This window comes from Anguilla anguilla, chromosome 13, assembly GCF_013347855.1.
Source record: "Anguilla anguilla isolate fAngAng1 chromosome 13, fAngAng1.pri, whole genome shotgun sequence".
NCBI classification, from domain to species: Eukaryota; Metazoa; Chordata; class Actinopteri; order Anguilliformes; family Anguillidae; genus Anguilla; species Anguilla anguilla.
This window is the reverse complement of record NC_049213.1, coordinates 34386803-34398866: the sequence shown is the minus strand read 5'-3', so window position 1 is coordinate 34398866 and position 12064 is coordinate 34386803. Positions and strand designations below refer to the sequence as shown.

The window sequence follows — 12064 nt, the reverse complement described above, 5'->3', positions numbered from 1 at the left end:
CTCGATTCCACCCAAAGTGCAGGCACAGCTCCCAGTAGTTTCAGTTTTATATATGCATACGGCCCACAAAAACAAGGTGAGTAACCAAGATCATTTCAAATAAATTGAGTGCAGTGACTCACAATACTCGTCGTAAGAGAAACACCCAGTTTCTCTTAAGCCACTGAAACTGCATCTATCCACGGTCTGCTAAACCGTTAAAATAAAAAAAGTAACAGTCCAGCAACATCTCACAGCTCAACGGGGTTATCATTCCCTGCCCACGAGGGAGAAAGAAAACAAAAAATGCTTCCAAGATGAAGCTAAGGACTGAGCTCATTTTGACGCATATAAGCACAGAGCCTTCCAAGGGAGTGTTCTTTAACTGCCGACGGACCGATGCTCTTCATGCAAAACACATTACTGGGGAAACAATGCGGCCTCACAAACCCGCCGCACATCAGATGACAGTGGGTCAGATGTGTATTTAGGCTCCGTTCCATCGAAAGCACATATATTACAGGGGGAGGGAGTGGGGGGGATGGGGGGGGGGGGGGGGTGGAAGGGCGCAGTTCAAAAAAAGAAAGGCTGAACTCTTAAATGTCTCTCTGTCCGTCTCCACGGCTCCATCATGCCTCTGTGAGTCCCGCGGTTGGTGGAAGACGGCCTGACAGCCGCGCCAGCTGCCCGCGAGCGGCTCGATGGACTGCGCTAGCCGACGGCCAATCAGCCGCGGTGAAAAGGGCCCCTGTATCGCGGCGGCGTGCGAGGCTCCGCTCAACAATGGCGTCCATTCTGCCGACGGGCCAAGGAAGACTCCGGATCCTGGACAGGCTTGTGCCAGAGGTCGCGCTAACAAAGTGCGACTGTAAACAGACAGACAGGGGGGGCCGCCGCCACCCCCCCCCCAAAAAAAAAGCTAACAGGCGCCCCATTCATCGGCCCGTGGATCAATACAGGGAGATATTCTGGGTCACATGGGCCATTACTTAAACGCTGGGACGTTTTGTCCTGACTGCGTCCTCTGTATCCTGGTGAATATCTCATAAGCTAGCCTTTGACATGTTCTATTCAAAAGCTGCTCCCGGTTAGCTCTCATAGCGTGCGTGTTCCTGGTGTCAGTGTTAAATCAGAAAGGGTTTACATTGTTGGAGAGCCATCTGGGACATGCTAATGGCTCGCACTAGCAGTGAACAGACACCGGCAATTTGATGTAGTGCTGTGCAACACATTTTTTGTAGGTTTGACAGTCGTCCTGTTGAGCAACTCATGTTATTTTCAGTCAAAATCAATGTTGTACAAGGTGCAGCGCTGGCCAACAGATTAAACAAACATGTGACACAGAACATTTTATCAGGGAAACAAAGCAACATTTGAAGTTTTTTTTTTTTTTTTGTACATGCAAGTGGTTTCAATGTCTTCTTGGCAGATCAATGCATAATCTGTCCCTGAGGTGACACAACAGCTGGCTGTGAAATGATTTTTTTCCTTTGACTATCGCAGACCGCAACGTCTCTTCTGGGGCTCCAAGACCGTGCCGTGGGAGCTGAAGAAACACAGACCCCCTTTCCAGTCCGTAATTCTTGCGCAGATGAGTAGACGCTGTGTAAACAACAGCCCGTGGTCCTGCTTTGTGTCAGAACCAGGCATTCTGGAGAGCACTTCTGAGGAGATAGCATCACGGATATCGCAGCGTTGAGTCCAATGGGACTTCAAGCGCTTTCTATCTCCGTGTGATAGGACTTCAATGGACCATCGCGTGGAGAGAGACGGGATTGTGGGTGCACGGCAAATGCTGCAATCCAGGACTGGAGCCAAAATGCAACTTAGGCCAGATTTTCGGAGAACACAACGCCCAAGGAAAACGTCTGGTTTCTTGTATCAAGGCTTTGTAGATTTGCCATATAAGAGCCATCAATTACGTGCGTCTTCTTCCCTGGCTATCAATTTTCAGAAAAACTATTTTACCCTTTCCCAGATCGATTTCAAGTTTCAGTGAAATTAAATATATCAGTATGGTTTGTGACTTATTGTTCAAATCCTGTGACCATGCTGTATACCAAAAAAAGAAAAGTTAAACTCTACAATCCCTTTATGCTTCTGACAAATACTGTTTTCCAGGGCTCAAATTCAAGGTAGAAGACTTTATGGCTGTGAATTAAAACTGTCCAAGCTCACTACAATTTGGACTACAAATTCACTCTAACATGCAATGCCTATGAAAAGATATTTGTCAAGCTTGAGATTTCAGTATAATACAAAGGAAAACATTTTTAGTGAATTCACAAAACCTTGCATTTTTTTTTTGTACTGGATACATTTATGGAAAGGGGTTAAATACATAAATGTGAAAATCAATGGTAAATAAAGAATGTGCAAGCACTCAAAATTCAAGCACTGACCCTAACACTAAAATCTTTGGCCTTCAAAATCATCCAAACTCAAGATTTTCAAAGACCCATGGGAACCTGAGTTCATACCAGACTGCAAAGTTCTTATAGTAAAATGTTATAATCGTTTACTCTGAAATGGTGAACAGGGATTAAATGGGATCTTCCTGAAGGATGTGTCATGTTTGCTTACTATTGGGAAAGGACCAGTAAAGGTTTTCCAGTTATAAACGTTTTCCTTCCAGACTAGACGGGCGTGTTTTCTTGTAAGATTAGACACTTGATCAAACAAGTTCACGGTCTCGGGTTTGTTCCCCCCCCCCGCCCCCACCCCATCCCCTGTCTCCTCGCCACCCCCTTCCCCAACCGGCGAGTTAAATTTCTTAATTTATCCATATCAGGCATACCTTTCATCCCTGTGGTTATTTTGGTTGGCCTGCATCAGACAACCTCCATAGTGATGCCGGTCGGGACTAAATCTAGGGTAACTGAATCATGCCATACGAAAATATCCACAGGGCAGGCATTTTCTCAGCAGAGTAAATCCTGCTAGATTACAAAAAAATTCCCGCCGGAATTCCCGACAATATTCCGAGTCTCTGGCCCCGAGTCAGAAAACAACGGAGCGCGAGCGCAGCAGCAGCTGCCGGTGATTTTCCGTGCCTCCGTTTCATAATTTTACAGTGAACGGCGAAAGGGCCATGCGGCGCACGGGCCGTCGCCCCCGCCTGCCGCGCCCATCCTGCGGTCCCGGCTCCGCGCCCTTCGAGATGCTCGACCCACGCGTGTTCAAATCCGCCCGTGAAACCGCTCACCTTCCGTAACCCGCGCGACCGCGGCGAAGGCGCCATCGCAGACGAGACGACGGCGACGACAAAGCCGCCGCCGCCGCCGCCGCCGTCCAACGCGAATCCGGCCTCGCTGCCCGAGGGACGGGTTTAGCGTGAGATTTAAAGTCTAACGCGGGATCCCTCGGCTAATCTCTCCTGGCAATGAGTCTGTTGCAGTTTAAGGAGAAGCAGGTATATTTCTTAGACCCCCCCCCCCCCTCATCTCATACCATCTGTTGCTGTTCAGCTCTGTGGGAGCGGGACCACTGCACACTTTCAGAACGTTCCAGCAGGAATCAGACACAAACGGGTGTGAAGCCGCCAAAGTCAATCACGCAACAGCTAATAAATAAAACCATGAAGAATTATACAGTCATATTTGGTGTTGTCTAAGGGGGTTGTTGAGAGCTGCAATATCCAGCTGATGTTGATTTTTAAAAAGATGTTGACTGCAGATATGACAAGGACAGACTGTACAGGAGAAATTAAGAATTCTTTACAAGCACACTCTCTAGACTTAAAGGGTGACTGCAGCCCTGATTCAAAACTGTAATGTAATTTGACCTTTTCACTATGTGACCTTTTCTAGACCTACATAACGCCAGGACTCAGTGATCATAAAAATGTATTTAAAAAAGCCAAAAAAAAGTTAATTCTTTTTTTTTTTTTGCTTAATTGTATTCTTCACAGATAAATGGTAAGATTCACAGCCACTGTATTGAATGTGGGGCAAAGTTAATGTAATCAGCTAAAAAAGAATACAAGACATACTGCATGCAAAAATGACATTATTTTCCCTCTTAAATGCACTCGACTGGGCGGGATACCCCGGGCCTAAACTCAAAACATGCAGGTTCCAAGGTTTCACACGAACCAGAAATGGGCAGTTAATAACACTCTTTGCAGGAATCTGACTTTAAATAGATCTCAGAGGAGAAGTAAAAAGCCAAGGAGCTACGGCCTAGTCCCTCGTAGCTGGAGCATAAATACATAGCCCACATTCCTGCGTGACAATCACGGAGGATCGTTCCCTAAATGCAGATGTTGTTGGGGGGGGGGGGGGGGGGGCGCGGGGGTCACGAACCCACATGACATTTTCGTCCACTTTTCCGGTGCGGTGGGAACCGAAGGAAAACGCGTCGGGCTTTTCCGTTTCCGTGGAAACCAAACAAGGAGTAAGCAGCCGTGCCTTGTTTTCAGCGGGTTGCGCAACGCGGTGCCGTGCGGCGGTATCATAGAAAAATGCCGAGCAGCAGGGACCGGCTCCTTTTCCCAAAGACAAGGGAGAGCCTGTCGGGGGGGGGGGGGGGGGAAGTAGCCAAACCTGAGCAGTCGCACGTGACACACACTTTCCCCAAAAAACCCGTCAGGTTCTCCCTAAAGCACCAGTGTGCGCATTTAATTACAGGAGCCTCGTCGATTGACTGCTGGCTTTCCGTTTCGCCAAAACTCACGCCGATGCGTCTGGGAGGTGTTCCAGGCTGTCCGACAAAAAAAGGGAGGGAGCAGCCTTCTGCAGTGGCGCTTGGGTCAAACTTTAGAAAGGCCGCCCATGCACAGTATCGTCACTGTGACGTCAAAGAGACCCAACAAGGTCAACCTCTCCTCCTGAGCGGTTGTGATATGGGCAGAGCACGGCAGGTTGGACACAACGACAGCAGATACTTTAATCACACCTGTCCCATGAACAAAAGATCCTGGGTGTGAAGCAAGGCTGCCATCTTTTCTCAAAGGAAAATAAAGGCAGGCGTTCGTTGGAATCTAGTTACACGTCTCTTCAAGCCGGCAACAATGCATACTGAAGGTGGGGCAAGTGGAAGTGAAGGCAAACTGCAGAAAACGAACGGGTAAAAGTGAGGTCAGAGGGCGTTTGCAGCGGGGAGTACGGCTGCCAGCCAATGGGGACGCGGGAGGGAGGAATTAGCATACTTTTACAGGTGAGGGAGGGACACGCACGTGTTCGAATGGCAGCGGCTTCAATTTCGCGAGGGGTAAAGAACCAACAAGACATCTTCTGCCCCGCGCCAGCCCCTAGTTGGGCAGCACAGCACAGCGCCGTTGCCTCGCAAGCAGGAGGTTCTGGGTTCGCGTCCCGGCCGGCCTGCATCCTCCCCGAATGGAGTCTGCACGTTCTCCCTGGGGGGGGGGGGGGGGGGGTACTCGATTGTCCCTCCGGCAGTCCGAAGACACGCGGGATAGGGGACTAAGGGCGTCGGACCGTCACCGTAAAGGCAGAACTCGTTCTCGACGGACCGCCCCGGTTTAAATAAAAAGGTCTATTATTACGACTGTTATTATCGCCCCCGCCCTCGCGGCTCAGACCTGTCGGCTTCAGGTTCGAACCTGCCCGCTATGAGGCGATGACTAACCGGGGGCCTGCTGTCACCCCACGGGCTAACGCTGGCTCTGTGGGCAGGACTGAGCCCGCCTCCTCGTGCCCTTCTCTCTCTCTCTCTCACGTCGTTATGCAACAACACGCCCACCCAACAGCGGTGATTCAGCGCCGCGAAAAAAAAAGCAAGCGCCCCGCTCCAGTCCCGCAGTGCGACTCTGCCAGCGAGATCCGCAACAACAAACTATTTCTGTTTTCAACTTTTCCGCACTGTGGTTTTTCCACTGTCTGTTCGCAGCTGAATTAATTAATAAACGGGCATTGTTTTCACATGGAACGCTCACACCCGACAAGCTTGGGCGTGAGAAACGGCAATTTAATTCAATCTCAAATCTAAAAATTTTTTTTTTTTTTTTTTTTTTTTAAATGGTACAGACCTCCTGGAAGGAAAGCAGCTGAGAAAACACTGCTCGAACGTTATTCTAACCCCCCCACAACCTCCCCGTGGCACTCGTTCTACCCGTCCTGCAGGTTGAGGAATTCGAGTCTACAGTTGTCTTCAGTGTACGTGTCTGCAGCAATCTGAGGGCCAACTGTCAAAATTCACCCATAGATACTCTAACATATCCTCCTCCTCCTCCTTCCCCCCCCCTCTCCCCCTCAGAAAATGAAGGAGAACAACAACTTCCCGGTTTTCGGAAGAACCGAACCCGAAGGTGACCCCCCCTCTGGCGGAAGGTGGGGTTAACGCGAAAGCGGGCAGGTTGTCCCGAGCCTCGTTCCCCTCGCGCGCAGACACAGGAGGCCGCTCCCGTAAATACCCCGCGCTCAGCACTTCCTGTGATCCCACTCGCAGGCCCCAGATGGCAGCCATTACCGCACCGCTGCCAAGTCTGGAAGTCTTTGATTTGGAGGGGAGATCTGTTTCGGTTCAAGCGCGCGGTCCTCCGCATGACCCACACACACACACACACACACACATGGACACACACACACACGTGTTGCGCATGACACAGTGCAGAAACAGACCGAAGGACAGCACAGACAAAGTACGCACTATGCGCCACAGACAGACCGGTTCTCGCCGCCTCTCCCCAGTCCACGCGGACGGTGGAGGAGCGGGCGCCTGTACGGAAAAAGTGGGAAGTGGTTCGGAGGAATGCATCGCTTTATTTATTTAACCTTCAGAGCCGTGCAGGAGACAGCCAGATTGCGAAGCGCGGTGTTGAACACTTCGCTTGAAATGTGTTTAATGTGGTTTGCAGGGACCTCGTTTGTGAAAGTGTCTCGCATGCAAATGTTTACGAGAAAGTGAACACATTTGTGCCATTACTGTGACAGGGCGTACTCAAATAGCAAATCTAAAACCCATCTAATGAAACAGCACCACTGCTAACCCTCCACGCGCTACGCAACTAGAACCCAGGTCCTGGAGAACCATAGCTCCGCTGGGTTCTGTTCTCAATCAGCACTCCACTGATCACTTAACACAGCAGATTACACAGTTAACTCATCTCACCCCTGGTTTCTTGGGTCTGAACTAGCTCATGTTTTTTTTACAGTGAAAACCAAAACCGGCAGACCCTGCGGCTCTCCAGGACCAAGGCTGTAGCTCCTGGTTGAACTTACGCATCAGCACTTAGCCTAATAATGTTTGAAATGTTTTGTGAGGATAGTTGCTAATGGAATTTTTCTCTTTGACGTTTTTAACAGAAGTTCAGAAATGCTCCATAATACTAGTTTTTTTTTCTCAGCACTGTGCAGTTTTGCTCATGAATGAACATGCTTTTATAAGTGCCCAGTGCAATACGTACAAATAGCAAGTCAGCTGCGTTCAGAATACAAAGCAGTTTGTTTCAAGATACAAAGCACTCCTCAGGATATAAATGACGATAGGACGCGCGTCTGTGGAATTCTCTCCGTGAACAGCAGGATGTCAGCATTTTTGCACTTTATCAGGAGCGGTGTCACCCCTGACCTGTCCTGACATAAAATTCCTAACCTTTCGTGCCAGCACTTTCTCGACCAAAAGTGACCCCCACATTTTCACGTGACGTAATTCAGTCGTACGTCACATGACTGACCATCCCAATCAGACAGAGGGCATGGCCCATCCCAGTTAAATGGTGTGCAGATTTGTCCTTTTTAAAAAAAAAAAAAACATTTTTATTCTTTTAATCCACGGCAAATTCAAACCACTTTTCCTGTTTCTCACTATCAGCCCGGGAACGTGAGACTCGTGATCATTTCAGCCTGTCTGCTCACGTCGGTACACGCCTTGCACTGCGGCGTGAGGACAGTGTGCAGATTTAATTTCGCCCCCAGGGTTCCCGAGGAAAGCGGTCACCCCTAATCCCCTAATCATTTCTCGTAAAGAGTTGAGGCTTCTCCGAAGGGCTCCTGATGGTCTCAGTCTCTCTGCTTCAGCAGGGTCGGAGCCGTGGCCCGCTCAGCCTGGAAAGTAAACCGAGCTTCAGGGGATCTCCTTGATTCAGACCCCGCTGCCAGACCTTCACGAAAGCATCCATGTGCCAAAATGGAACGCCACCCCCCCCCCCCCCCCATGGGGCCCGGTGCTCGCCGACGCACCCACCAAACCGAGCTGCGACGGGCCCGGCCGTCTCTTGCGCTGGCCATAGCGGGGTGTCAACGAAGGTGCCAGCCCATTCCTGGAACACCCAACACACCGTTGACTAAATGTCCCTACTCAAGTGTTGGAAGTCCAGTGAGCAGATGAGAAGGGGATGAAATCGAATCGGGACAACCACGTGATGGGGTTGGAGACTGTGATTGCGGACTGCGGTTGGGGGGGGGGGGGGGGGGTTCAGCGCTTACTGGGGGGCAGAGGTAATTCACTCTAATCATTGAGATAAATACTCAGAAATCAGGAATGTCCCTCTACAAATGGGACATCTGGTCACCCTGGTTGTTAAAGTGCATGGATGTACGTGCGCTGTGGAAGTCCATCTAAAGGCACGATTCCCCGGCTGCCGTTTGCCTGAAGGGCCCGTGTTGAGAGTGGGATTCCTCCTGGGGATATTGACACAGCAACCGCTGGGCAGGCAGACCGTTTCACACTGACGTGCAGGATGTGCACTGTCACATAAGAAGAGGGATTCCCCGTCCTCTAAGGATCCTACTACCGAAAGTCCCAACTGTGACACAGGCACATCTTCTCTACCCCTTTCCCCCCACTGCACACCCGGAGGGGTGTAGGGCTCTACAATGAGCACCCTTCTTAAATTTGCACATTGATTGAAAGCCCCCCCCCCTCCACTTCCCCTCCACTTCAATCTTTCACACAGCCTTTCACAGAGCAGTCAACCGGCACCTTACAGACAAGATTATCCACTTCTTCCTACCACCTGGAGTCTCAGATGAATTATGGAACCAGCGCAGCATGAACGAGAAGGCCACAGAGGCACTGCCCTGGTTTTTTGGAAGCATGCAGGAAAAATCACACATTTGCATGCTATCCTCCAACATCACGCATGCATGTGTACTCCATACAACTCAGACCCCTTCCACAACTCAGGTTAGAATTCAACTTGCCCTTTAATTGCCATGATGATGTCATTTTGCCTCTGTATGGTACATCACACAGCTTAGATTCAGAATCACGTTGGCTGTACACAGTGGAAAATATATCAAGAGGTGATATAGGTTAAATGATGCCTTTGTAATTTTGGGGCGTGTGGTATGGAAATAAATAATGTTTCAAAACAGTACTAAATGTATCAAAACAATTCAAATTCAAACAACCACACAGCTAAATAATGTAATCAGTCGGAAATATTATTGCCACTATTAAAATTGAGATCATATACCCTAGTTCTTCTTGGTATGTATATACTAGACATATCTATAAGTGAACACAATCTTCCTGGTGTACAGCCAATAAAGGCAAAAGCCAAGTATTTTATGTACTGCTTGACTGAGCTAATCAGAATGACTGTAAATTCTCAAAGCGGTCACTGTAAATTCCAAGAGCAGCCAGACCAAGAGAAACGAGCTGACTTTTCAATTAGAAAACGTCAGCTCGTTTCTATTTCCCCCACATGACGCCGATGCACTTTTTACACATCAGAAAAGAAACGGAATTATCCTCATTTCGTGGAATCCATGCGTGCGCTTTCTGGTTCCCCTACCATTCGACCTCACTGGAGAACAGCTTTGGAGAACTCATCCGATGATTTAAGGAAGTCAAAATAGATGACACGGTCAAAAGTAGCCTCACAGTAAGGTCTTTCTTTCCCTTTCTCTCTCTCTCTCCCTCTCGCTCTCTCTCTCTCGGCTCATTTGAAATCACTTAGATCGTTTGCTTGCAGTCACATGAGAGCTGAAATCGCTATCCTGTTATTTCCCCAAAGCAACCAATCATGCGAGTAAAAATTACTTCAGCAGTGGATAGCATAACCGAGGGATATACTATTGAATACAAAACAGATAAAAACAGATGTTTAAAAAACTGAAAATGAAACAAATTAACAGCCTGCAAAAAAAGGCTAAATAATTTGACATATTTGTGGAACACTCAACTGGACCATAAAAAACAACAGCCGCCGCTAAATTCATTTAATTCTTCTGGGCATGTGTAAATTAATAGTATGCATGTATTAATGTATTAGGCTAGCTATACGTCTGCGTCCATTTCATTTCTTTTCGCTCCCTTGGCACGATGATAACTGTCTGCTCCCTTCATTCATTTGGTAACCCTGCCGAAAAGACCGCGTCGGAAGTGTACAGCTATCAGCATTCGAAAATGATTTCCCTTATTAGCGACTGCATGCACAAACAGCCAACTACATTACCCCCAAATAAATAATTTTCTGTCAATATTATTCCTAGCATGGGGCAAAATTTGAATCATTTTATATCTAGCATGCTAAGTAGTAAAGACTATAGGAAGATGGAAATAGTCTCACAGATTCTCGGTTAACAGAAAACTCAGCAGTGTCTCTGTGCACATGACACGATTTGTAACAGCTGGAACAACATGACAACGATTAAACACGTTTAAAAATCACAGTTCTTAACCATTTTCGTTTAAAAATAGTTTGTTCTTTATAGATCTCCACACATTCAACAAGCGAACCGCGGGACCAATATCGCGGCGTAGATCACGAACGCGCTCATCTTACCTGAATCTGGGCGAATCCTTAATACATTCTTCAAAATCCACCGTCATTTTTGGTTTTATTCCTTTTTCTCGTTTAATGTATATATTTCATTTCTCAAGTTTGCTGAACGAAATTTACTATAAAATGTGTATTCCCTTGCCTCGCAGGAGTTTCTTCGTTCAGCGAGCGATGTCACTCTCCACTACACCGCAATCAGTTCCAAAGCATTTCGTTCTACTACATTATCGGCGGCTGGAGTAGAGTAAGGGACCGTCGTCAAAAGTCAATTATCAATCGTAGCGCTCTATGAGTATTTTAAGTCCTGAAATGTAACAGCATCAAAATTGTGTGTAATCCAGTGACAAACCAGTACAGATATGATTCTATAGCAGATTATTCAACAAACGAACAAACAAATAAATAAAAAAATGCAATTTGATTCTTATTCTCAGTTACCATATTCAATTTTTGTCCACTGGTCATAATTTGCTGAAAAAAGTATACTTGTAACAATATTATTAAATAGAATACCTAGACTACATCAATATATTGTGTACAATGTCACAGTTATAATGAAATATGCAATGGAGCATAGTAGACCTACTTATGTTTATGTACGTTCTATAAACTGTTTCTTTTATACCAAGTGCAAATGGGCAAACAACGTGCATGCTCAATATAATATCACATCTGCACATTTGCATTTCATTATTTATTTGTTTCTTCATGTCAGAAGTGACAAGAGTGCTGCAAGCGGTTAACCTTTCATACATGCACAAATCAATAATGGAATACAATTATGTTAAATTAAAGATTTATGATGAATAAGGACAGCATAGAAATGAAGTCATGCAAGCAATGACCTTTAAGGCCTCCGGGGAACCGTGGATAATCCACAATCCACTGTAATCGGGTCGGGAAATTGAGAGTAAGGAGTTTCTGACATTTTATTCCAGTCACACTGGATTGTAGAGTAGGGCTACATTTTCTCCTACATGGTGCCTTTGGTCAGGGATCCATTAGCGTCTTGTAGAAAATAAGTATATCTACTGATGGAATATCATATAGAATAACATAATAAACCTACTAATGTATAACACTATGTGTAATGTACCACGATTAATGTGCACACAAAAAAATAAAAAATTAATAAAAAATTTAAAAATAAATACTATTTTTTTTACTGAGGCACGGATGTTTCATCGAGAGGATCCCTAACTCGTATGGAGGCAGGACTGCTCACTGTTCTGTCAATCCACGTGACATCATCAAGCGCACAACTGCCCTGACCAATGTAGGACCGTGAAAACGCTCTATTTTAGAGAGTTGCGCGCGTGTTTGATAAATTTGCCCGAAACTTAACACAAGTAGTATTTTGTATTTGATCCAGCCCTCGAAAAAATAAGCGACATG

General features: G+C 46.9%; 1 protein-coding gene across 8 annotated transcripts in view; it reads right to left on the bottom strand.

Annotated features, from left to right (window-relative positions):
• The window catches only part of LOC118211326 (arf-GAP with coiled-coil, ANK repeat and PH domain-containing protein 3-like), a 94645-nt gene extending 83752 nt beyond the window's left edge, over positions 1 to 10893 (bottom strand). For all 8 annotated transcript variants that reach the window (XM_035388466.1, XM_035388471.1, XM_035388468.1 and 5 more), the window contains exon 1: positions 10673 to 10893. In XM_035388466.1, coding sequence (XP_035244357.1) covers positions 10673 to 10719 — 47 coding nt within the window. In that variant the 5' untranslated portion in view covers positions 10720 to 10893. The remainder of the gene's footprint in view (positions 1 to 10672) is intronic.
• Positions 10894 to 12064: the final 1171 nt, after the last annotated feature.